At 38.2% G+C, this 23,867-nt stretch overlaps 10 protein-coding genes across 10 annotated transcripts; 2 read left to right on the top strand and 8 right to left on the bottom strand.

The window, feature by feature from the left end:
* Positions 1 to 54: 54 nt before the first annotated feature.
* SPOG_03042 (karyopherin Los1) lies at positions 55 to 3,346 on the bottom strand. Its single transcript, XM_013165701.1, has one exon. It carries the CDS (start codon positions 3,280 to 3,282, stop codon positions 343 to 345), a length of 2,940 nt encoding a protein of 979 aa, XP_013021155.1. The 5' UTR covers positions 3,283 to 3,346; the 3' UTR covers positions 55 to 342.
* A 189-nt stretch (positions 3,347 to 3,535) lies between these two features.
* Positions 3,536 to 4,841, bottom strand: SPOG_03043 (U3 snoRNP-associated protein Utp16). The gene is made up of 2 exons (XM_013165702.1): positions 4,347 to 4,841; positions 3,536 to 4,237 (listed from the first exon to the last, which is right to left on the bottom strand). The coding sequence occupies exons 1-2, from the start codon at positions 4,565 to 4,567 to the stop codon at positions 3,814 to 3,816; spliced, it is 645 nt and encodes a 214-aa protein (XP_013021156.1). The 5' UTR covers positions 4,568 to 4,841; the 3' UTR covers positions 3,536 to 3,813.
* A 441-nt stretch (positions 4,842 to 5,282) lies between these two features.
* Positions 5,283 to 7,172, top strand: SPOG_03044 (ubiquitin protease cofactor). Its single transcript, XM_013165703.1, has 3 exons — positions 5,283 to 5,469; positions 5,525 to 5,599; positions 5,715 to 7,172. The coding sequence occupies exons 1-3, from the start codon at positions 5,356 to 5,358 to the stop codon at positions 6,810 to 6,812; spliced, it is 1,287 nt and encodes a 428-aa protein (XP_013021157.1). The 5' UTR covers positions 5,283 to 5,355; the 3' UTR covers positions 6,813 to 7,172.
* On the bottom strand, positions 7,024 to 8,327 carry SPOG_03045 (CENP-H Fta3). Its single transcript, XM_013165704.1, has 2 exons — positions 7,375 to 8,327; positions 7,024 to 7,202 (listed from the first exon to the last, which is right to left on the bottom strand). Exon 1 carries the CDS (start codon positions 8,070 to 8,072, stop codon positions 7,398 to 7,400), a length of 675 nt encoding a protein of 224 aa, XP_013021158.1. The 5' UTR covers positions 8,073 to 8,327; the 3' UTR covers positions 7,024 to 7,202; positions 7,375 to 7,397.
* SPOG_03046 (Vac7) lies at positions 8,286 to 10,138 on the top strand. The gene is made up of 2 exons (XM_013165705.1): positions 8,286 to 8,542; positions 8,657 to 10,138. The coding sequence occupies exons 1-2, from the start codon at positions 8,377 to 8,379 to the stop codon at positions 9,262 to 9,264; spliced, it is 774 nt and encodes a 257-aa protein (XP_013021159.1). The 5' UTR covers positions 8,286 to 8,376; the 3' UTR covers positions 9,265 to 10,138.
* Positions 9,965 to 12,320, bottom strand: SPOG_03047 (DNA polymerase epsilon catalytic subunit B). The gene is made up of 4 exons (XM_013165706.1): positions 11,769 to 12,320; positions 10,449 to 11,722; positions 10,299 to 10,409; positions 9,965 to 10,258 (listed from the first exon to the last, which is right to left on the bottom strand). Exons 1-4 carry the CDS (start codon positions 12,001 to 12,003, stop codon positions 10,103 to 10,105), a joined length of 1,776 nt encoding a protein of 591 aa, XP_013021160.1. The 5' UTR covers positions 12,004 to 12,320; the 3' UTR covers positions 9,965 to 10,102.
* Positions 12,321 to 12,378: 58 nt separating this feature from the next.
* SPOG_03048 (ubiquitin-protein ligase E3 RBBP6 family protein) lies at positions 12,379 to 15,055 on the bottom strand. Its single transcript, XM_013165707.1, has 2 exons — positions 14,450 to 15,055; positions 12,379 to 14,387 (listed from the first exon to the last, which is right to left on the bottom strand). The coding sequence occupies exon 2, from the start codon at positions 14,207 to 14,209 to the stop codon at positions 12,719 to 12,721; it is 1,491 nt and encodes a 496-aa protein (XP_013021161.1). The 5' UTR covers positions 14,210 to 14,387; positions 14,450 to 15,055; the 3' UTR covers positions 12,379 to 12,718.
* Positions 15,056 to 15,380: 325 nt separating this feature from the next.
* Positions 15,381 to 18,108, bottom strand: SPOG_03049 (ATP-dependent RNA helicase Dbp2). The gene is made up of 3 exons (XM_013165708.1): positions 17,962 to 18,108; positions 16,637 to 17,880; positions 15,381 to 15,868 (listed from the first exon to the last, which is right to left on the bottom strand). The coding sequence occupies exons 1-3, from the start codon at positions 18,012 to 18,014 to the stop codon at positions 15,504 to 15,506; spliced, it is 1,662 nt and encodes a 553-aa protein (XP_013021162.1). The 5' UTR covers positions 18,015 to 18,108; the 3' UTR covers positions 15,381 to 15,503.
* A 356-nt stretch (positions 18,109 to 18,464) lies between these two features.
* On the bottom strand, positions 18,465 to 19,985 carry SPOG_03050 (TENA/THI family protein; the record flags this gene model as incomplete). The annotated part of the gene is made up of 2 exons (XM_013165709.1): positions 18,465 to 19,023; positions 19,108 to 19,985. The coding sequence occupies 2 exons, from the start codon at positions 19,983 to 19,985 to the stop codon at positions 18,465 to 18,467; spliced, it is 1,437 nt and encodes a 478-aa protein (XP_013021163.1).
* A 1,268-nt stretch (positions 19,986 to 21,253) lies between these two features.
* Positions 21,254 to 22,918, bottom strand: SPOG_03051 (TENA/THI family protein; the record flags this gene model as incomplete). Its single annotated transcript, XM_013165710.1, has 2 exons — positions 21,254 to 21,852; positions 21,946 to 22,918. 2 exons carry the CDS (start codon positions 22,916 to 22,918, stop codon positions 21,254 to 21,256), a joined length of 1,572 nt encoding a protein of 523 aa, XP_013021164.1.
* Between the last annotated feature and the right edge of the window lie 949 nt (positions 22,919 to 23,867).

Here is a 23,867-nt window from a genome sequence, read left to right as displayed (position 1 = left end):
AACTCTCATATATCGAGGTTTATAATATTTATTCTATAAAACTTCAATACTTGTACGTTTTATTTTTATCGTTAATTTTCTATATAGGAAGTTTCTCAAACACTTAAATGAACATGCTCGAGATATACCTATTGCCTTATATTCTTTACTCCCAGTATCCTACGAAGCTTTATTCTTGCAGATTTGTTTTACTTATATATACAACACGAATAAAAGCAAGGATGTAAGCAAGACGGTACACATAAATCAACCAAACTTCTATTTGGATCCTTATATAAAACAACTAAACCCCTCACACGAAAGTCCTTATGTATAACAAAACACGAAAATTATTTTCATTTTTTAAGCCTGACCTTTTTTTATTGCCTGAATAAATTTTTGAAAAAACTGCTTGAATGTCCTAGAATCTGAGTTTACCAATACTTGGAGGTATTCTGATGCCAACATTTCAGGGAAATTTACAGAAGGGAAATATACTCCAGTTAAGTATGACCTGTAGGCTTCGCCACACATTTCGAGGATGGTTCTTTGTAGATTTGCGAGTTCACCAAGCACTATGTGGGATTGTCCATCATTCGCATTGAAGACTGGATTTACTGGCATCTCAAAACACAAGGGTGTAAGAGAACCAAAAATAACTCTCTCAAACCCTTCAATACCATCAGGGCCACCCCATAAGGATACCATTTTCGACAAAAGAGCGATTGAACTTTTTTGGGTAGAAGGTTCACCATATAAATTAGCAAAGTGGATAATGCTATTTATAAGGGGATCAAAGTAGCTTTGAACTTGTTCAGAGAAAAACGCTGATCCAAAACCTTTATTTAATAAGTGTAGTATAAACGAAATATAAGCTTTCCGCAAATCGCTTTGCTTGATAGCATCATCCGTTCCCTGAGGTGTTTCTGAAAGAGAAGCAAACACCGTATTAAGTAAAGATGGAAGAAGGCTTGAAATCACTCCCATCATGTTTTCTTTATATATGTAGATGAGTTGGCTAATGAAGGACAAAACATCCACCAATTCGTTTAAGCTGATTGAGCTTAATAACAAAGATACCAACTGAGGAACCTTTGGCAACATGTCTGGACCGACCACATTAATAATTCTTCCTGATGCAAACCGTACGGCACTACGAATGTCTTCACTGAAGCCCATACTATTTAAGATAGAGAAAATCGCGTCAGAAGCTTTGTTAAAAGTAGAAAGCCAAGCAATTTCCTGAGAATCACGTGCAGGAAAGCCTTTAGCAAAATTTCCAATTGCCATCAGAGAGCAATAAATAGAAATAATGCTTTCTAAAGAGGAAGCATTACCAGAAAGTGCTGCATTAGCTTTGTAAAGCAATGCATCTATTAAAGAATCACAGAAGAGAACTTGCTCTTCTCTAGGCAATGTGCCAGATGAAATAAGGATACCAGCGGTTTCAAAAAGATACAGCTGAGAGTTAAATGAGCTATTTCTAATAGAAGAATTCAAAGTCGGTTCAGGAGAGTCAATATCCGTAGAAGGTTGAACGTCTATATTAAGGAGATCACCAAGCAAGGCGAGAGAACTTTCTGCATAAGTAGCAACGTACTTAGTAACACTACGAACGAAGCGATAAAATAAATACCAAGCACGGACACGTACCCGTTCGTTTGAATTGTGAATGCCTGTAGGCCCAACAAAGTATTCCATAATTGGTCCAATGGCTGATGGCTGATACTCAAAAAATCCGGAGTATCGAACTATAATCTCCATGTACAAAAGTTGAACAAGAGGATGAGGATGCTGTCCTACTTGGGATTCAATCACCAAAAGCAATATTTGGGAAAGAGGAGACGGGCTTTTATCAGCATCATTCACATATGCAGTTGGACCCCGCAAACCTTCTCCAAATATGTAAGTTTCATGTAAGGCAAATTCAACAAGTTGCCAAGAGTTTTCTATGGGCATAGCTGCAGCAGAGGATATACTTGAGGTTATAACAGAATACATGAAATTTGCGTAAAGGGAATGGTCAATTAAGTTAATGGTATCCTGAAACGTCTTCAATTTTTTACGAAGCTCTTGAAACTCGGCTTCCTCTTCACTTTCAGGATCGTCATCCCATTCTTGAGACTCGTCATAAGTCATTTTCTTAGCAAGTGCTTGTAAAAGCGAATTTAAAAGGTGTTTGCTAGAGTCCGCAAGTGGTTTGGAAGATGATTCTTTTCTAAGAGAAGTAAGTAAATCGGATAAGAAGGGAAAAACAGCAGAAGAAGTTTCATCATAGTCATCGGACAAGTACCGAATAAGATAGGGGAAAAGATTGTATAATTGGTATGAGCAATTTTCCAGCGCCTCGGGAGTCATTTCTGTTGGATCGGATTTAATAGCGATGAGTTCAACGCCTTGGGCATTGACAAGCTTAGCAATGTGCTCGTCAAAAGTAGGGTCGCTTGATTGTTCCTGAAACTGCGTAAAGAAGTAATTTAAATTGAGGAGGACTAGGAGATTGTACTTATCAAGTGGTTTCATTTTTTTGTTAACGATTTCCGTTATCGTTTCGCAAGCTGCGCAACGAAGTTCAGGAATTTGAAGGAATGAGTAAAGCAAGTTCATACAAGGCTCATTTACTATCAAACTAATGTTTATCCAGGAAACCCACTGGCCAAACACTTGAAGGGAAAGAACAACCGGGGAATAATTCTTAGCATTACTATATGCAACCATCATCTCAAATACAAAAGACACAATCTCCGACATGTCTTTTTCGCGGATCGCATCTTTGACAGCTGTGCTTTGCTGAGCCTGAGTGGTGGACTTTGGGATAAGGGAATCTGCAACCTCTTCTCCAATAGACAAAAGCATTTTTAAATAAAATTCTGAGGGCTCTACTTGCGGTGATGAGGCAGCCATGCTCTGCAACGATTGGAAGAAATCATTCCACATTACTGGGTATAATTGAATAAATAACAATGTCAATAAATGTTGAATAGCATTTATAATATAAGCCGGATCATCCAAAAACCTTTGCTCCTTCACATAAGCCCACACATGTTCTTTGACCATCTCCAACTCCATTCCATTTACTTCTCTTTTCCATTCTCTAGCTTTTTCACACAAAATCTGAAGCGAAACTAATCTTGAAGCCTCTTTAAACGCTGTTTTGCCGACGAAAATCTCTTGGCACACTTTCCATCCTTCTGGGGACGTCCGCACCGTAGAAATAAAATCCGTAGCTTGCTGTTTAATCCCAACGTCTACGGAAGGGTCTAATGCTACTTCTACAGCCTTTTCCACATCCTGAGCCGACATGGCAATGAGAAAGACGCTTAATGTGTGTCTTGGGTTGGAAAAATGTACTTGGTAGTGATTTCGCTCTCACACCCCCAATTTGGGGAGATATACGGAGAAGCCCTAAATGCACTGTTTGAAGCGTTTCTGTTATAGAAGATTATATTGTCTTATAATTTAACTAAGCTAACTATTAAATTTAAAAGATAAACGTTGCGCAAGTTTCCATTTTGAAAAAACGAGAAAACACAAGTACATGCTACAAATCCATTTGTACCTACAAAGAATGCAAAATTTATTCTTGTTGCTTACAGTACAGACACAAAGATTAATAAAGAAGAAACTATCCAAAAAATAAATTAGTAATTAAGAGCCATAGTAGTCGTAATATTCTTTTTTAACCAAAAACCAGTCCTTCTTTCTTTTTCTTTTTTTTAGCTAACAAGCTCTCCTTTCTTTATGGGAGCACTTGTGCGTAGAGTACGTGGATAAAGATCACCAACAGATGTCTTTTATAGCTGGACAAACTGAAACTCGAAAAAAAGAATTCGTCTACAAAGAGCCAGCAGTAAGAGGTTTGCGGCGTTTATTTTGACGAGGAACGACTTGGCGTTGAAGCCAAGATCGTTTCTTTTGAGATAATCTTGTATCTGATCCAGGAGCTAAATCATCTTTGTTTGAGGAATCCAATACCGAGACTTTGAAATCGCCCTTCTTTACAACAAATTTGTTTTTACGCTTCTTAGGAGGAGCCTCCTCGGTTGGAAACAAAATTTTTTTGTTCGTTGGGACAGATACCAAACTTTCCCTATCATCATCGCCCCACTCTTCTCCTTCCTGTTGTCTTGCTTCTTCTTCCTTGGCAGCATCCTCTAGAATAGATAGATCCAGTTTTTTCGCTTCTTGTAAAGTTACGTTTCGTTCGCGATTCCTTTCGTTAGCAAGTCTACGTTTTTCCTTCTCATTTTGTCGTATTCTAGTCGAAATATGTTAGTCGGTGTATTCAAAAAAATTACTACAATCTTGTTTGCCAACGCTCTCTTGCTATGACGAGAGACATTAAAAACCATGTTCAATTTCATTACCTTCTCTCGTGTTCGTGGAGTTGTTTCAGCTTCTCCTTTGCTTCTACAGAGCTACTTTTGACAGAAACCTCTTCGGGCGCTTCATCAGAATCGGATTCAGAGTCCTCCTCATGAACAGTTGCTTCTTTGGCTTTTAGTGCTTTTTGGTCTTTGTTTTTCTGTTCATCTTGATTAAGGTGAGATAAAACAGATGCCCCTTTCGGCGACGCAAGTTTTGCCATGATGAAAATTTCTTAAAACGTGATCCACGACAGGTTCTTTCAGCTTAATAACAGATACAGCTTCTTTTCCTTTTAATAAAGTTATTCTACTGACTTTCTGTCAGTAGTAACTGCTTTTCACGGCAGAATGGTTCTTGACAAAAGAGATGGGTAGAGGGATCCTTTCCCTACAGAAGAAGTGAGCAAACCTGACAGTCATTTATTTTATTTACGAAACCATATGGGAAGCAGTAGCAGTAATGGCGAAAGAACTAACAAAATAAAAAGATTTTACAAATACCATTTGGTTCTTTATGAGTGATCAAGTGTGTGATTCATGAGAGCTCTTAACAGTATGTCTGATTCATTCATTCAACGTTCCAATCTTTTCCTTAACAAGTCACGTCAATCAACGAAGGCTGGATAAAATGAAAAAACTACAACTACCTTTTTCATTCTCTACTGCATTTGTTTTTCGTTTCTGATTTATTTGTTTACATCTTAATGCACTCCAACGAGTGAGAAGGAATGAATATGAACTTGTAAAAGCGATATTTGAAAGAAAGATAACTCTTTTTCTTTGGAATATTATCCTTCTATAAGCTATGAAAAGCCTTCTGCTTTCTCGAAACCTGGATTTCGTATTTTTTCTTTCGGTGAATATTCGGTGACCTTCGGTAATCTTGGGCAGTTGCCTCTGCAGAATTTTGTCAGATGAACGTACAGAGAACATTCTTCTAACGAACCTCTATTTCGTAGATTCATACAGCGACTTTTAGACTTTTTAACATTGGAAAACCTTCATCACCATGACCGCCGAAAACACTACTGTATTGGAACCCGTAGTAGGAAAAGATGAGATTGGTTGGATGTTTGTTCAAGAATACTATACCTATTTAAACAAGGAACCCCATCGTCTTCATGTATGTTATAGGTGAATGGTCAGAAAATGTCTTAAGCAGATGCTAACGTTTCTAGTGCTTTTACACCAAGAAGTCTACATTAGTTCATGGTGAGGAGGGAGAAGCCATCAGCCTTTGCCATGGACAACAGGTAAGTATAGAATGAACAGGGCTTGAAAATTTGATGGAAGCATCATCTTTACACAGAAGAAGAACCTTACGGGTCTCAATCACAATGTTCGGTATTTGCTAACTCATGACTGTAGGAGATTCACAACAAGATTTTGGATTTAGATTTTCAGAATTGCAAGGTCCTTATCTCCAATGTGGACAGCTTGGCCTCCTGCAATGGGGGTATTGTCATTCAAGTATTGGGTGAAATGTCCAACAAGGGAAAGCTCTCTAGAAAATTTGCCCAAACCTTCTTCCTGGCCGAACAACCTAATGGTTACTTCGTTTTAAATGATATTTTCCGTTTTTTGCGTGAAGATGTTGAAGATGAGGAGGTTGAGGAAACCGAAGCTCTCGAGGCCTCTCAGGTGAACGGCACCAACGTTCCTTCCTTTACACCCCAAGAAAATAAAGATGAATCCTTACCTTTCGAACTTTCTAAACCAGAATCTGAGAATCCACAAACTCAATCGGTCGTTCCCTCATCCGCGTCTCCTAAACCTGCTAATGTAGAAGTTCCTCCACCATCTAAACCCGAACCTTTACCATCAGCAATCTCTCCTCCTCCAACTCAAGCTGCTTTTGATTCTAGTAGTTCTATGGCGGAAGCTGCCCCGAAGCAATCTAGTCCTGTTGCGTCGTCCGCTACCGCCAAGACTCCTAGGACATGGGCAAACTTGATTGCTCGTAATACCCCCGAGTCCAAGTCTCAGGCTGCAGTAGTCAACGGTCCTTCTCCCCAGCAACAGCATCAAGCTCCGGCTGCCAAGCCCATGAATGTCACATCCAATCAACAACCCCAGAATACAAAACAATTAGAAACCTCCGTTTTCGTCAAAAACATCCCAGATGAAGTATCTGAAGACGGTTTGAAAAAAGCTCTTGGTACTTTTGGTCCTGTCAAGAGTGTCGAATATGCTCGTCGTAAGGGAACAGCTTACGTTGATTTTAACGACCATGCTTGTGTTGAGGCGGCTCTGAGCAAGGGTTCTGCTGAAATTGAAAATGTCGTTTTAAGCATTGAAGAGAGACGCCGTGTTGTTCCCAACAAACTAGGTAAACCCAACGATCGTCGGGGAGGTGATAACTACAATGCTGGACCTAGACGTCAATATCGCAACCGTCCTGGTAGAAGTAATGGTTACGATGGTCATTCAAGAGAAAACAATGTTACCAAAAAACAAAATATTTAATTTATAACAAAAATGTTGGAGTACCTTTGTACAATTAGTTTTGCTACTTCCTTATGTCTGTTGCTCTGCGCATGGATGAAACTGCAGTCAAGCTTAATAATTCTTTTATTTTTGCCTGATTCTTTTCACTTGAATGATCTTTACTTACAAATATCCTCTCCTCTATTGCATAGAATTCTCCCTTCTTGAGAGAAACTAAACCGGTTTTGATCTTACGCAAATTTTGTCAGGATACACCTAGCATCTTGTTTATTACATTCCTTTCTTCCTTATCCGTTACGATCTCATTCCTTAATTTTACCTTTGTGTATATCCTTGTTCTAGACTCGTATGTAAATGAAAAAGTTTATTGTTAAAAACTAATATTTTAAACCAACCTAGGGCTATTAGCTAAACAGGTGTTAGTAAAATTGTATATTTTAGCAGGAAAAAAGCAAACGAAAAACTACCCTCAGAATGTCAATCTCGTCCCGCACCAACCAACATGATAAGTTGAAGGGCTCCGTTGAAGAAATTCATAAAAACCATCATAGGGTAGATCAACTAAGAAAACAAAACATACCTTTAGATCAAAACTTCTTTTGTCTAGATTGGAAAATCATTATCTCGTTCTCCACATAATTCCATTATGTAAAATAGTTGCTCATCGTCAGCAAACGACAACCCAGATTCCAAGATCAGGACTTGAACAACATTGCGCAAGACTTCCCATCGAACCTTTTCCGTTCTCAATTCTTGCTGGGTACTTTCCATAAAATCACGATACACCCCGCTTTTGGAAGAATGCTGTAGAAGACTTGCAGCAACTTCTTGGGTTGCCGGCTCCAGCACCTGCAAAATGCCGCGTTCCTCTTGGATTTTCTTATGAAGGTCAAATATCTCTTCTTCTACGCTCAGGTTCTCTTCGCAAAAAAAGTTTTGTTTCTGTAATAGCGACTCCACGTATGCCTTTGAGTATTTAGCAGAAGAAGACGAGGACGACGATGAAAACTTCTCTTCTAAAATTCGCAAAGTAGTTAAACTTTCCAAAACATCAAATGAGGCCGTTTTGTTTTCATCTCCCTTTTCTTTTACAGCAGTCAGCGACAGTACTCGCAAAAACTCTGTAAACTCCTTCCATAGACAATACGTCCTATCCTCGCGTTGTTTCAAGACATTTTCTTCTTTGGCATCAGAAGCTTGGGAGTCAAGCTCCTCAATTGCAGGTGAGTTTCCTACTAGGAGGCCTACAAGTTGTTGGCATTGTTTCTGTAACTCCATTTGAATATGGATGCGACTCACATCACGCTAAGCACAGCAAATTCTAATCCTTTCAATTTAAGTGAAAGTTTTGGAATTGTGGAAGTACAACAGGTAGAATGTGGGTAATAAATAGTATGTAAACAGAAATATTCTGTGACTAGCACTTACAGGTGATTAGGGTAGGGTTTCGTCAGCAGGTGAATGTAACGTGCCGTTCACATGACAGGAATAGACTAGGAATAATCATCCAAGAGCCATTGTGCCTTTGTTTCGAGCTTTAGAGGTTTCGTAAAGGTACGGAATTGCAATTTATATAGTGAAGATGAAGATTCCAGAATCTAAGCCGATGCAAATGTCGGTGGAAACGGAAACGGTCATGAACGTTTCGCAGGTTCAAATATCCGGAAGTTGCTCAAAAAAACCTTCCTCCGAAGCTTTAAAGACAAAGAAAACTAACTCGAAGAAAAAAAAGATCTCTGTGCCAAATGGTATGTTGTGATGGAGCCGCATGTTTACTAGAGTACCTGCCAAGGTGAAGGCTCATGCTGCTGCTAGATTGATTGCGGGTTCTTTTTTATATATCTTCATACTAAATGCATCAGTCATTACTTCTAAATCGGCGATGTTTGCTGCGAGGGTCGCATCTGCCGTTGACCAAGATTCCAATGATGAGGAAAGCGAAAACTTTGTTTACGAAAGTGTAAATTCTCCATATGATGAGGATTCCCAACATTCTCCGTCGAACTCTATTCGATCCTTGCAGGCTTGCAATCTCCCATTAGAGATGTTGCCGCCAATTAATCATGTTTCTCATTATGGTGCTACTAGCTCAAATGGTGTTTCCCTTGGCGCCTCGAATTGGTCTCCAAAAATTGTTCCCAAAAGATCGGCAAAGTTTTCTTCCATTCCAGCTGCTACTGCTGCTACTGACATCAAGAATATGAGTCCCACTGCCGCAACCCGTGGACTCGCTTCTCAAATGCCAAATCACCTATCAAATACCAAAACTCATTTATTACAAAAGGATAACAATCAACCATGGCATACTCATCACAGTCGATTTCTAAGTGAGAACCTCTCGAAATCGGATTCATTCTCTACCTCCAATTCTAGATATTTCCTGTCCAAACGATTATTCATTCTGCTGCTTCTGGCTGGCATATTCCTATTTCTTTTATTATACATCTTCTATATGCCGGACTTAATTTAATAATGCTATATTAATGGACTTTGGCTTACTTACTTTTTTCCTTCCAATTAAAAGATAATGCTATTAATATCTAGTCTTAGAAGATCTATGACTAGACCTTTTTGTTGACTAAGAATTCTGCGTGTTTAATAGTTTCGACTTGTTCGACTGGAAGACATCCTGATCTCTCTTAAATGCTTTATGCCCCGTTTTCATGTTTTGCCTCCTAATTTTAATTATCCGTTCCGTTCCTACTTAATTTTAATATCCGTTTTATCTTTCTGCGTAGTTGATATGATTTTATCACGTTTTAATTTATTATGTTCTCCTTTGCATAACTCGTACCTTCCTTTCTTTATTTGTTTGGATTAGGAATACAATTTCTCGTTGTCTAATGGCCTTTTTCATCATATTTGAGAGTATATTTTGACTAAAGTTTTGAAAAATATTGAGCATTCATACATGATGCCAGTATATCATCATATCCCAAGTTCTAACGTATTGCAAATGCTTGGTTGTATCGAATGAAAGTTACCCTTATCTTTGTGAGTATAAAGTTTTGGAAACTTGATTTGCATATGTTTTATATGGAATGAAGGAATATTATATATTTCTGCAAGCTAACATAAAACGCTTAGCTTTATTATCGTCTGCCGTCCTCTTTCATCATAATGTTGGTAAAAGATGGATCTAATTACTGATAAACATATTCATTCATAGATGTAAATTAAAATATTTTATTATACACTACCCAAGTACTTTTATATGAGCCCTCAATTTCCGCCTTTCATAGTTTCCTCTCAATAACCCATTAACGCTAACATAACTCAAATACAAGAGATCTTGGGTTCTCTATAGTTCAAAGCCGTTCATGAAACGCAGTAACCTGCTTAGTGACCGGATGAAATTCCTGCCAATTATAATGCAGACCTAATATCAAGGGTCCTGGATTTAGTGCCAGACAACCTCCGTAGTGAATGTTAAAGGCTGGAATTTGAGAATCCACAATTGCCAACTAACTCGTTAGTATATATGGATACTACCCAGAAACTTACACAATTTGGCAAAGGAAACGTGCTTAAGGAGTAATCGAAATCCCACAGTACTGGCCTCGTTCTTGGGTGGAACGGAGACAAATGCGACTGATCTAGAATAGTCTTCACAAGCTTCAATCAGTTAGTAAATAGCATATTAAGCAAAATTACCTTTCTATTTTGATACAATTGTTGCTCTTCAAGAGGTAGCGAATCAGATTGGGCATTTTGAGAAGAAGCATTGGAACCCTTCAAGCCATGTCTTTGAAATCTTCCGGTAATGTCTTCACGATATATTACTATTTCTTGAGAAAAAAAAGATATTCTACAAGGATTAGAAGTAAATATAGCATGTTTGCATATTCTTTGGATACGATTGACAAAATGAAGAGGGATTGCACGTTTTGGCATCAACGAAAGGCCGTAAGTTGTCCAAGGGTCATTGGGGCCAGGGACAAATATAACTCTGCAATCCTTCGAAATCCTTGGGAATTTAGCGAAAGTGAGAGCTAGTTTGTTGAATCCCTCTTTATAATCCAAGGAACTACCAGAGTTATGAAAAGCTGTGGATGTAAAACTTCCGCATAAAATGACACAGGCAGGTAGTAACTCGGCATATTCGTATTTTTGAAATATCTTTTCTAAAGCCTGTAAACATCGGGTATCATCGAGATGAACTTCGCTTAAAAAAACAAAAGGCGATTTATAAGCTTGCTCAGCATGACGGAGTAAATTGAGTTGATTAGCATCTAAGTTTGATCCAAAAGAATCTACCTGAGAGAGAGCTTTTAAAGAAGCTTCTCTTCTTTCTATAGGTGGATGACCCACTTCAGAAACCAAGAAAACGCCAGAATCCAAAAACTGCCCATTAACCAATACGAAGCAACCGGCGCAAAAATGACCAAATCCAAAGGTGGCTATGGATATATCGAGCTGTACTTGACTGTCTAAATCCTCTAACCAAAGTTTACCATCAGGAGCTACCGATAAAATCCCAAAAAGCAAAAACTCTCCGCCAGATCTTCCTAAAAGATTTCTAATAGGGGTAATTTGATGCGAGTTTGTTTGGGAAAACGATCCGCTAAAAGAAGGATTTTGGAAATTTTCGTTTCTGAGGATTCGGTTAAACACGACGTGAAACCTACGATGAAGCATTTCCACAGAGGAAGAAGCTGGAGCCAGCAAACTTGGACTACTTTTTGATGAAATGAAAGTTTTTCGATTAGAGTCATAAATCCTCTTTGGAAGCTGAAACGAGTCGATGACTCGGAAATAATCGTTTTCGTGAAGAGCATCTCTCACTTGAGTGCTGCTGGAACGTAAAAGTGAATTAGTCGAGTCTAGCGTTGGCGCCCGAGAAAATGAAGCTGTTCGTGCTTCATGTGGAACGGCTAGATTTGCTAGTAAGGATGATAAAAGGGGTTTTGTCACAATTGGCTCCGAATCTTGCAATCGTGTTAGAGAGAATGATGAGGTAATATAGTAACATACCATGCAGCCGCTTCCAAGTTTTGGCAATTTCATCTAAAAGTGGTTCACATTGGCTTCGCCATTGCGAGCCACATTTCTTGGATACATAAGCAGCTAGTTCCTGTAAAGAGTCTCGGTTGATATTTAAATCATATTTTCTAGTAAAAACATGAAACGCGACGGGTCGTAGTGCAGTAGGACTTACCAAGCTTGATGCATACAGATTTTCTTTATTTTCTCGATTAGCTGTGTCCATGAACGCGAAACAATTTTTCTCAAAAACCTGTTCAGGTTTATATATTTTTCAATCTAAGTTTCAATAAATTTATCGATCAGTAAAGAGTGTTCTGAATTCATGCAAACGAATATCAGCCTACTGAAAAAAAACCAACTTCAGGATTTGCAATTCACGTTCAAGAGATGTAAACGAAAAAGAAAATAAAAGTAAAAATCAGGTTTCCAAACTGCTTTTCATAAGTCGGCTGTTGTAAATAAAAGGCCTTTTTCGAAGTTTATGTTTTGGGATATTTACAAATTGTATCGTATAATGCAAATTGAAATAAGGAGTCTAAGAGTTTGAATGCTAAATTCCTACTCTTCTTTACTTTAGATCTTACTTTTGAGGTTCATTTTACGCAAAGGAAGTAGAGTTGTTATCACATAGAGTTGGTAATTCTTGAGCAATAGAAAAAAATAAAGGACTAGAGACACACACATTCAAACTCAATTCTTATATAAGCTTTTTATTATGATTAATGATTAAAAGAATGACTAGACTCAAAGAGACATTGATTCCAAGAAGTTAGTAGAAGGGTGATATCCAAAAATTTTGATGCATCATTCAATAATGAGAATTTCCATCGGAAAACTTGTCACGCATGGCAACGAAAAGCAGTTGCTTCTTCAAGATTCATATAACGTTTCGTCACAATTTACGGTCCGTTCCCTAAGAGTCGGCGATAGCAGTGACATTAAGTTATGTTAGGTGAAGAGTTATTTTGAACTGCGGAAGTTGTAGGTGTAGGAGAATGAGAGGACCGACTCGGCGGCTTGTAGTTCGGGCGAGACTGAGGACCATATGGAAGATTGCTCATTTCATTATTTTTCATCATTGGCATCTGGGGAAACCCTGGCATCATAAAAGGAGGAAATGGAGCTGGAAACCCTTGTAAGTGAGGTAATGGTGGCATCCCAGGAGGCATGGGCATGCCTGAAGGCACCGGCATTCCAGGACGAAATGCGGGTTGAGCAGATGGCTTTGCATAGTTTGCTGATGACTTTGCACTATACTTTGATGGATTGCTGACCTCATCATCTTCACGTTTTCTTTTCTCATTTAACGAAGAAGAGGAAGAATCAAGACTTGGAATGGATTCTTGGCTTTCTTTATTATGCGTAGCTAGAACAGATCTTACAACGGATTCAATCTTTCGTTGAACTTGGTAATCAGCTTTTAGGGAATCTAGCAGTACGTCCTTTTGATGACAATGAGGACATTCAAAGTCGGTGTCTAAAAGAGCGGTTTGTATACAGTCCTCGCAGAATAGTTGATCGCAGCAAGGAGTTCGAAAGGCATTTTTGGCCAGCTTCTTGCAAATGGTGCAAGCCAACGACGAGTCAGGGGGCTGCATTTTGTAAACATCGTTTGCAGTCAAGGCTACTTTCCGAGCTTGATAGGACTCCCAAGACGCTTGATCAGGTTGTGCAACCACATATTCTCCTTCCGCATTAATCATGATATTTGCAGTATCTCCCTCAGCAGGAGCATCAATGCTCTTAAGAAACGAACGTGGAATACCAGTTGTTCTCTTTACTCTCGGTTTTCCGTCGTAATTTGGATCAGCGTTTGTGGGACATGCCTGAATCCAGTGACCTTTCAGACCACATCTGTAACAAATATAACCAGGTGGAGGAGGCTTGTCAGGAATAGATGCAGCAATACGTCTTTGGTTAGGCTTGTAGATCGGAGTGGCGGATGCCATTTTATCCTGTGTCTCGCGCCATTGATCACTGGAAACTTGAAACATTTGTTGAATAGCAGCTTCCTCCGACGTACCTGGTGCTAATTTTGTAGCAGATGGATCACCAGATGTAGCGGTATTTGTTTGAGGTTTTTTTTGTAGCATAGGGACCGGTTTCTTCGCTAACTCAGGCCTCGTATTTCCGGTAGTACGTGGTGCACCGCTTACATACCGGGCGGCTGTACCTTTGCCAGATTTTTGAGCGGGAACGCGTCGCACAATTACAGAAGTTGACCGGGGAATAATATATGTATCGTCATCGTATTCTTCATTGGTATTGGCATTATATAGCAGAAGATCGAAATCAAGACCGCTGCCCAATTTTTTCTGCTGGATAATCTCTCGTTTAACATCAAAAACCGACATTCCCACAGTACCATCAAAGCTCACCCGTGAGGGATCCTTCTGAGATTTAAATTTATAATATATGACACCAGACATAATGAATGGTACTTCAATAAAATTTACGTTGGAAGATTAGCAAACACTGACTTCCAAATTTACCAATGAAATTTGAAACCGTAATCGAATAAAAGCTGTCCTTTCGAGCAGTACTATTATCAATAATTTTTTTTTAGCAGATCGTTAATCAACTTTAAGGGATATATATAATACTAGGCTTTTCCAAGTTAGCAAGATTGACTTTTTTGTTGACTTCAAACACCTCCGCGTCTTGCTTACCGCTTGAATGACAAGCTTCTTTATGGCTTAAAATTTATTTTCTCTTGACTTACACAGCAAAAAACGTAGATTAGAGGGTAACAATGATGAATCAAAAATTTACCCACCTAGGCTGTATTTGCAGGAAAAATATTTATCCAGTTTGGATAAAGTCACACAAGCTCCGGTATCCTTTCACCTTTGGTAAAATAAAACAGACTCAAATATAGAAAACGCGAGATTTCCAAAAAAAACCGGCTGTATGTATTAAAGCTGCTTAAACTTGATAAAGACGATGATACGTTAAAAGTCTAATTATTGACACCACTTTCAGAAAATATAATAGCTAACCTATTCTATTATTCTTTATCTTCCAAGAAAAGAATTTATTCAGTTTTCGAGACAAGTACAATGATTTTGTAAACGTTTTTTAATTGTGTTTTCTAACAAACTTTTTTATTCTTTACGTCACCAAACAAAGATTTCGACTTTATGTCTTTCAGCTTTTGTGAATTATTTAAATCAAATATTTACTAAATATACACTGAACCGGCAAAAAGGACTTGCTATTTCCAATAATTCAACTTCTTGCACTGTAGACGAAATAGGTTGGTAGTTGGTAAAGGTTAACTTTTAAATTCTCCTTCATGCCTATTCATACCAGTACTTACGAAATACCCCCGAGCTCCTTATTTGATATTAAAGAAGTAACTTTTACCGATTAAAGTATCGCAATCCTTATTCTTATATCCATAAATATGAAATTTGTATTGCTTTAAGGGGAATAGTGAGATCCAATTCTTTCTTGTTTAGCTACTGGTTACTCTAAGAGTTGTTCTGCTTCTTCAAATTTTACGGTATATACAATCCTTCATTATAGTATAAAATAGCTCCACTATTACTGTTCGCCGTACGCTGTTCATGATTCATATAATCAAACTTTCAAATTAAAGACAAATAATTATTCAATTCACCAGCCACATAAACCTAAATTAATCTAATGAATGTACATATATAACCACAAAAACCCTATTCGCCTTCCAAAAAATAGCATTCTCATAACGCTTCTCAGTTTTTACCATCTAGAGTGTGCAAGAGGTTGGCTATTACTGCCAGTAAAGGAGCGGCCACGTCCACCGTAACCACCACCTCCACCACGGCGGGGACCTCCTCTGCCATAACCGCCGCCTCTACGATAGCCATTATTGAAACGGCCGCCACCAGAGTAACGAACCATCTCTTCTAACTTGGGATCAATATTTTGCTTGGCCTCACGCAAAATACCAATTAATTCTCTAGCTTGTTTGGAACTTTCGGGGGTAAAGTATGTAAAAGCAGTACCCTTAGCTCCGGCACGGCCAGTACGTCCAATACGATGAACATAGTCCTCAGTGTTTCCGGGGAAGTCATAATTGATAACATGAGTAATTCCTTTCACATCTATATTCTGTTAGTATAAACCCTATTGGGCAGATTCTTTCACTCCATGCTAGCATTTAACGGGTACAAGTTTCATGAGATATTACTCATTATACCCAGACCATATCATGCCGTTTAAATTTCAAGAAGAATTGATCCGTATCAAATTTGCTTAAGCATCATAACACAGCATCAACGCACCAGTTCTTCTATCACTGCTACCTAATCTGCAAGTTTAATCAAAAGACGTTCATAGCAATTTTACCATATTTCTGGTAGAATTAAGTTGCCAACTGTTCAAAGTTCAAGAAGAGAATAGGTTTTAATCATCCAGTGCGGTTTTCAAAGCAAGTAGTCAAGAACAATCTGGGTTTCAAAACTCGGCACTGTAAAATTGCTGGTTTCAAGCTTCCAGATAATTTTAAGCCCCCATAGTGATAACCCAACACTAATGAAACCAACCATATATACCACCGAGCTTTTACAATAAAGCCCACACTATTTATGATTTTGATGACCATAATCTCCTCTCAATCTCCCCTCCCTTTAAAAAAGCGAGAGACTAGCGTTTTCTTTGAGTTGAACAAACAATGGCTTAGAACAATCTATCCTTCGTCGAAGGAATAGTACTCCAGCCTTCAAATTTATCCATAAACTCAAATACAACGCCACTGTCCACAACACTGAAAGCATCTTCTGATTAAACCTTTCGAAAGTAATTCTGCGGTAGCGAGGCATGAGTCCCTTAAATAACGCCTACAAAAGTAAAAGTGTCCGAAAAATACTTACCTATACCTCTGGAAGCAACATCGGTTGCAACCATAACAGGAGACTTTCCTGTACGGAACTCTCCCAATACCCAATCACGCTCATCTTGAGCTTTGTCACCATGAATGGCAAGAGCAGGCCATCCATCTTGTCTTAAAAAGCGAGTAATCTCATCAGCAACACGCTTTGTTCCTGTGAAAATCAAAACCTTATTGTTATGATCCTTCAAAATATCTTCCATGTCACGACCAAGGCGAGCTCTCTTGTCAGCATTTTCGACAACTTGAACAATCTGAGTAATACTGTGAGAAGCGGCCAAGTCCAAAGAACCAACGGTACATTGAATATAATCATTTAGATAGTCACGGGCGAGACGTTGGACCTCTTTGGGCCAAGTAGCAGAAAACATCAAAGTTTGACGGTCAGGACGGATTTGGTCGACGATTTTACGAATTTGAGGCTCAAAACCCATATCCAACATTCGATCAGCTTCATCCAAAACCAAATAAGTAACTCTGCGGAGATTGGTTTTGTTGGCGTCAAGCATATCGAGAAGTCGTCCGGGTGTAGCAATGCAAATTTCCACACCGCGAATTAAATCACGGATTTGGGGACCGCGAGGAACACCACCATAAACACATGTGTTGCGGATGCGAGAAGAGCGGCCGAACTTTGTGCATTCAGCTTGAATTTGAACTGCTAACTCACGTGTAGGGGCCAAAACAAGGACAATAGGACCATCTCCGGGGGCAAGCAATGGTTGTGCGTTAATATGAACGATTGAGGGTAAGCAGTAAGTGAGAGTCTTACCGGAACCAGTAGCGGAAATACCAACCATATCACGTCCAGACATAGCCATAGGCCAGGCTTGTTGTTGGATTGGGGTTGGAGCTTCGAATCCCAACTCTTTGACTTCTTTCAATACATAGTTGGGAAACCCAGCTTCATCGAAAGTTGTAACTGGCTTAGGAACATTTAAGCCGTGAACAACAATTTCCTTTTCTTTACGATAGGCTTCGATTTCGGCATCGGAACGATTAATAACATTCTCGTGCTCCTTATAAAAGTCTTTTTGGAACGGAGTCAAGGTTTCATTGGTCCAGTCTTTCTTCTCTAAATTAGCACCGGGACCTTCTGATTCGTAAAAATCGTTTTTACGGCCACCAGATGCGAATCCGTTTCTATCACCACCATATGATCCACGAGAGGAATTGAATCGGTTACCTCCTCCTCTATAGTTACCGCGATAACCTCCATCGGAATAACTACAATGTTAGTCAAAATTCATATTTACGATGGTTCAACTTTTGCAACAAGAAATCGAGACAAAAGCAATAAATACTTACCCTCTGCCATAGCCACCATCTCGGTTGTTATAACTATCCTCTCTGTAAGACATATTTGAAAATTTTTCTATAAGGTGTTATGGTAAAGGAATGGTTTATTGGTGGTTATGGCTGGGGATAGCTTACTTATATAGTTGAAAATTTTTCTACCAAACAAATGGAGGCAAAAATAAAAAATAACAGACCAATGAAAAGAAAAAGCTTACATTGGTTTAGTGAAATTTATCGTTCTTTTCTTTTTTTTTTTATTTATTTTACAACAAAAGGTTACCATACAAAAATTTTGTACAAAAGTTTAGTCCAAGCTTCCTAAGGAAATAGATATGTGCAAATGAAATATATTTTATAAAAACAATAATAAAACTATGCAAAATCACGAGGATGTAAGAATTTAACAATGGAAACAAAAAGGGTCAGCTCATCAAAAATCCAAACCAAACTATGCCTTTGTAAAACAATACCTTTATTTAAGAAAAACGATTGTAAGTATTTGGTATTTGCAGTTAAAATACGGTAGTTTCATTATCCAAGGTAATATCAAGAGCAATCTTCTCTAACGAAAGACTTTGTTCCAAGATTCTAATTAGCATTTGAACCTTTTCAGGTATCAATGTAGAAGCTTCGGATTCCAAATTATCCAGGAGACTATTTAGGTGCTGATTAGTTACTGAATCTTTGCAATGAGCAATAAACGGGTTGAAAGGACCTGGCTGCGAAATGTCCATTGTTGTGAATACATCTTGAATAATTATAGGGAAAGGAAGCATAGCTACTTGGATACCAAGAACACCTTCACGTTGTCCAACATCATTAATAAATCCAGCGTGTGAATTAACAAAGGCAGGTTTCCGATCCACAAACTGCTCGGGTGATAACCCATATTGCTTGCAGATTTCTAGATGAATTTCATTTTCTTCTTTGATAACCTGAATGATCTTGGCACTGCGCTCTATAGCAGCTATATTAGAAGAAGAAAATGCTGTCATACCTGCAGCTTGAGCATTATTCACTAACATGTGATATTTCAGGACTAAGTATTTTTGAAGTTCGCTTACGGACAAGCTTGCATTTTTTAGTTTTTGTAGAAAACGGTGTTCGAAAAGAGAACTCCAGGCTTCTGACAGGTCGGGGTGATTTTTGAAATACCTTACAATCTCTCCCTGCTCAAAGGGTAGATAGCTAAAGCTGGAGGAATAGTCTAAAGAATTTGCTCCACGTCCCAGATGAAAGCTAGACTCGAGAGCATGCTGAGTATAAGCAACGGAACGCTTAACGGCATTTGGTAAATCCACATGGTTAGCAAGGTTAGCAGCAATAGCAGAAGATAAAGCACAGCTTGTCCCTTTAGCGGTTTTTGTGGATAGCCATTTTTGAGGTACAGTCAACTGTCCCTCACTGGTACATAAAACGTACACATACCATGAGGACGGCATTGAAGAATCTTTACAAACAGAAAAGTCAGTATCAAAAGGAATCCCATCACAGCGAATAATAACATTTTTGCAACCAGAAGCAACTAATCTGGCTCCCAATATCTTTACATCGTCGACATGATGAATTTCTATAGTTTCTTGAGTCATGTGTTTTAGTAAAATAGTAGCCTCTGCGATGTTTGGAGTTAAGATAGCAGCTCTTGGGATCAGCTCCTTAATAAATAGATCTAAGTAACTTGGCAACACGAGCAAGACACCCTTTCGTGTAGCGATCAATGGATCCACAACAACAGTCTTAAGCTTGTAGCGATCAATCATGTCAATAGCAACTTTTAAGATTGCCGGATTAAATAACATTCCAGTTTTCATAACGTCACACTTGACGTCCAACATGCAAGCATCGATCTGCTTTTCAACAAAAGGAGCTGGAATTAAATGTACACCATTAACGCCAATGGTGTTCTGCGAGGTTATGGCGGTAATAGCGCTCATACCATAGACAGAATGAGCAGTAAACACCTTCAAGTCTGCTTGAATACCAGCGCCGCCGCTACAGTCTGATCCCGCTACTGTAATACAAGTAGAAAACATGCTGACTAGTAATTTTTATATCCAAGGTGTTGATCCAGTATAAAATAGTAAAAAAAGAAACTTTAACACGAAATAAATACAGATAAAATGAATTAATCACCCAACTCTTTCCTAAATACCCTTTGCTATCGTAGCCTTTTGCTCAATGACTTGGTAATGTAATGCACAACGAAACGTACAAAAAAGAGAGCCCGAAACTGTAAATTCAGAAATAGTAGTAAACAGCATTCATGAAAATAAATATGGCGGGACACCACGCTACATATCAATTGACAAGACCTGGAAGAAAGCAATCTCTTAATATGATAATAACCAGTGAAAATATTATAATAATAAGGTCATTACAGTATATTGATTTGTCCTGCATGTAAACAAACAAGAAAAATAGAAAGTAAAATGAAATGCATAAACGATTGGGACACCTTTTCTATTAGTAAAGCAAATTTTTACTTAGCAGGTAAAAGCAGCGTATTGAATAGGCTTTTATGCCTAAAGGATGATAAGTTCATAGTCTCATCTCATTGTTAGTCAATGGTAATAACAATAATCGAGAAATTTGTGTTTTTCAAATTAAAATTCCTATTTCCGTAAACCAGTATAAAAAAAAGCGGAAACAGAAAATACCCTCCAAAATATTCCTAACTCTTGGTACATCCTCAATAAGCGTGTTTTTTTAAGTTTTTTGTGGATGCTTTGGTTTTGCCATGAAACAATTAAATTGGATATCCCTACTACTTTGTCTCTGTGTTCTAAAGAGCTGAAGTATAAGTCATGGGTTAATAATTTATTTAATAAACTAAGATTGCTTTAAGTCATTGTCAAAGGGAATTTATACTGCTCTTTTTATCAGATATCCTACGCAGGATATCTCAAAAAATCCACAGAATGATGGCTTTCGAATTTATTAACCAATAAAAAGTTGCGTCCGAGAATGATTTTCATTGCAATGATGCCTTAAAAGAAACGTTTGGTCATATTCATATTGCTAATTCGTACTGTCATTTTCATTAGACCGATTTAAATTCCAAGTGGACCATCAAATTTTGATGAAAAATAAATTTGTACACTTCGATTATAGAATTTTGAACCCGATTTCTCCTGTTTGTAATTAACTTTTTGCGATATGAAACAAAAAGGGTCTTGAATGGTTTATCGTAGATGTAATAAATTACTTTAGGAAATTTTTATACAAAATAAAAAACGATAAAATCATATCATCGTTTACATTATTAAGGTCAGAGGTATTTGCAAGAGCAACAAAGTATGATCTAAAGGCTGGGGTCTTCCAAGTTTTGCTTTACAACATACTCTTGGTAGGGAGTTTCCCAAAACAAGATTTCGAACTTTGTAGCACGAATGAAAACTTCGATTAATTCTTGAATTCGTTCTGGTGAAAGAGTAAGCACGATTTCCTCAAGTTGACGGCATCCTCTGCAAACTGCAGAAATATAATCTTCGCAGTAATAATTGTCAATCCAACGTTGGTAGGGGCCACTAACATTTCTGAATGGTTCCTTCATTAGACGACGAGCAACTAAATGATAGCCAATTAAGCAAGGAGCCTGCGCAAACTCCAAAGCAGCCAAATCTTGCTGAGAACCAGTATCTAGCACAAACCGAGAATACGCAGTACACGCAGGAGTTTCTTCGGAACTTTTCAAATCGTCCAAGGAAATGCCATATGACCTGCAAAAGGAAATGTGGAACTCTTTTTCATTAAGGACGTGAAATACAGATTGGGCTGCTTCAAAAATACCAGAAAATGTTGATTCTTTGTAACCTTTTAAAGAGTAAGCACGACAGAATTGAACTAAATATAGGTAGTCTTGCTTAAGGTACTCTTGAAAAGCGCGAAGAGGCAAGTTACCTTTCGCTAACATATTAGTAAATTTGTGGTGGGTATATTCTTGCCAGACAGGGCCTACACGAGGATGGGTGAGCAAATATTCCAAAAAATGACCAGGTGCAAAAGGAGCGATTCGTAGGCGGCTCATGTGGTTCAGCAGATTAGTGTCACAAATGTTTATAGGAGGGCTTTGGGAGATGGCACCATGCACATAATCAATAGCAAACTGAACAGAGTTGACCATGCTGTGATCCCAAGCAAGGAAAGAAGCAATTGCCGAGGACAACGTACAACCCGTACCATGGACTTCCCCTTGCTTCAGATATGTGGAAGTAAAGTGAAAAAAGTTTTTTCCATCGTATAAAACATCAACGACCTGAAGATCAGACTCGCCTTGTTCTTCTTTTAACGCCTTTAACCCAAGTTGATTGACTGGCATATGTCCACCTTTCACAAGAACATAACGTGGCCCAAACTTACAAATAATAGAAGCAAGCTGTTCCATTGAAGAAATAGAATTGACTTCAGGAACATCAACGTTTACGCTTCTGGCAAAAGCCAGAGCTTCGGGTATATTCGGCGTAATAAGCGTAGTAACAGGAAAAAGGTCCTTAACAATCGTATCTACTATGTTTCCATTTGAAAGAGAATCACCAGATGTGGCAATCATTACAGGGTCAACAACAAGGTCCTTGATTTTGTATTTCAAAATAGACTTCACAACGGCCTTGACAATCTCTACATTTCCGAGCATTCCAGTTTTAATGACCTTGCAAGGAACATCTCGAAGACAGCAATCCATTTGGGACTCGACGAATGAAGGAGACATATTTTCAATTTTATCAACCCCACCAGCGTTTTCTGCAACTACGCAAGAAATTGCACTCATTCCGTAGACGCCCAAACTAGTCATAGTTTTTAAATCCGCTTGGATTCCTGCACCTCCACTGCAATCGGAGCCAGCTACTGTAAGACATACGGGGACATTACGACGCTTAATTGAATATCCCATAGGATCCAAGACTGTTTCAATTCTAGTAGCGTCGAATTGGCTTGACAAGAGAGCATATAAGCTATTTGAAGGCATGATACTTCAACTGAATTGCAAACGAAAAATCACTAATTATGTAAAATAGGAAATGTTTTAAGGATAGTGTATTCTAATTGCCAAGATTCTTGCTTCTGTCTGTTACAAGGAAAACATTCGCGATAGGTCTCCAATTATACCAAAGCCAGAAAGCTTTTGGTTTATGTAATATAAACGCATAGCTGCAAGCGTCTTTGCCTGAATCGGTATCGTCCTACCGCCGCCATATCGTACTTGCTCGGTCGCAAATACCCAGCGTGTTGAACTTAACGAAACAAACTTTTTAAAGTTATTTTAACCGAAAAAAAAGATAAACAAAAGAACCAAGGAGTTTCCATGTAAGTTTCGCTCACTTTTATAAATAAAGAAAAAAAATCTCAGTGATTCTTAGATATAAAGCAATTTCAATGAATCCAATGCCACCAATAGCAAACAAAACCTATAGATCGAAATAAACATCATCCAGATAAAAATAGGTCCTGTAGAGATTGTTTAAACTCACTCAAGTTTGAATCATATATTTAAAGTCTGTCTCGACTAGGGACATGAAGGAAATATAAACAATTCAAATTGTTGCGCAAAAGTACTCAATTGAAAATAGTTCCACAAAAGTCTTCTATAAGGAAGTATTGACTAAAAATCTCAACAAAGAACGAACAACTTCAATGTTGGATGCACTTTCAACAGCTTTAATTCGCATCGACAAGCTTAGGTCGAAATTACTTTAAAAATGTCAACGTTCAAACCAGAGAAAAAAGAAAAGTTCAGTAAAAATGTTGAAACTCAATACAGCAAGATTTGTCTTTTCATCTAGACAGAGTGGTACTTTGGGTTGTAAGGTCGCTCAAAATCATTTTCCTTTAGGCAGATAAAACGACTAGCAGAGATAGTTTCTACATATAAATTGTGATTATTAGATAGTTTGTCTTTTTATAGCCATAAGTTTCTC

Source organism: Schizosaccharomyces cryophilus (assembly GCF_000004155.1).
Source record: "Schizosaccharomyces cryophilus OY26 unplaced genomic scaffold supercont4.1, whole genome shotgun sequence".
In the NCBI taxonomy this organism is placed as follows: Eukaryota; Fungi; Ascomycota; class Schizosaccharomycetes; order Schizosaccharomycetales; family Schizosaccharomycetaceae; genus Schizosaccharomyces; species Schizosaccharomyces cryophilus.
This window is presented reverse-complemented; position numbering and strand designations above follow the sequence as displayed.

Excerpts from the sequence above, each read along its gene's own strand:
- SPOG_03042 (XM_013165701.1), bottom strand. The coding sequence starts at position 3,282 with ATGTCGGCTCAGGATGTGGAAAAGGCTGTAGAAGTAGCATTAGACCCT.
- SPOG_03043 (XM_013165702.1), bottom strand. The coding sequence starts at position 4,567 with ATGGCAAAACTTGCGTCGCCGAAAGGGGCATCTGTTTTATCTCACCTT. Across the intron at positions 4,238-4,346 it reads CTCCACGAACACGAGAGAAG|AATACGACAAAATGAGAAGG; the intron begins GTAATGAAATTG and ends TATTTCGACTAG.
- SPOG_03044 (XM_013165703.1), top strand. The coding sequence starts at position 5,356 with ATGACCGCCGAAAACACTACTGTATTGGAACCCGTAGTAGGAAAAGAT. Across the intron at positions 5,470-5,524 it reads AGGAACCCCATCGTCTTCAT|TGCTTTTACACCAAGAAGTC; the intron begins GTATGTTATAGG and ends TAACGTTTCTAG. Across the intron at positions 5,600-5,714 it reads GCCTTTGCCATGGACAACAG|GAGATTCACAACAAGATTTT; the intron begins GTAAGTATAGAA and ends TCATGACTGTAG.
- SPOG_03045 (XM_013165704.1), bottom strand. The coding sequence starts at position 8,072 with ATGGAGTTACAGAAACAATGCCAACAACTTGTAGGCCTCCTAGTAGGA.
- SPOG_03046 (XM_013165705.1), top strand. The coding sequence starts at position 8,377 with ATGAAGATTCCAGAATCTAAGCCGATGCAAATGTCGGTGGAAACGGAA. Across the intron at positions 8,543-8,656 it reads AAAGATCTCTGTGCCAAATG|TCATTACTTCTAAATCGGCG; the intron begins GTATGTTGTGAT and ends TAAATGCATCAG.
- SPOG_03047 (XM_013165706.1), bottom strand. The coding sequence starts at position 12,003 with ATGGACACAGCTAATCGAGAAAATAAAGAAAATCTGTATGCATCAAGC. Across the intron at positions 10,410-10,448 it reads AATTGTATCAAAATAGAAAG|CTTGTGAAGACTATTCTAGA; the intron begins GTAATTTTGCTT and ends AACTGATTGAAG. Across the intron at positions 10,259-10,298 it reads CGTTTCCTTTGCCAAATTGT|TTGGCAATTGTGGATTCTCA; the intron begins GTAAGTTTCTGG and ends CTAACGAGTTAG.
- SPOG_03048 (XM_013165707.1), bottom strand. The coding sequence starts at position 14,209 with ATGTCTGGTGTCATATATTATAAATTTAAATCTCAGAAGGATCCCTCA.
- SPOG_03049 (XM_013165708.1), bottom strand. The coding sequence starts at position 18,014 with ATGTCTTACAGAGAGGATAGTTATAACAACCGAGATGGTGGCTATGGC. Across the intron at positions 17,881-17,961 it reads GATGGTGGCTATGGCAGAGG|TTATTCCGATGGAGGTTATC; the intron begins GTAAGTATTTAT and ends CTAACATTGTAG. Across the intron at positions 15,869-16,636 it reads TGTTGCTTCCAGAGGTATAG|ATGTGAAAGGAATTACTCAT; the intron begins GTAAGTATTTTT and ends AACAGAATATAG.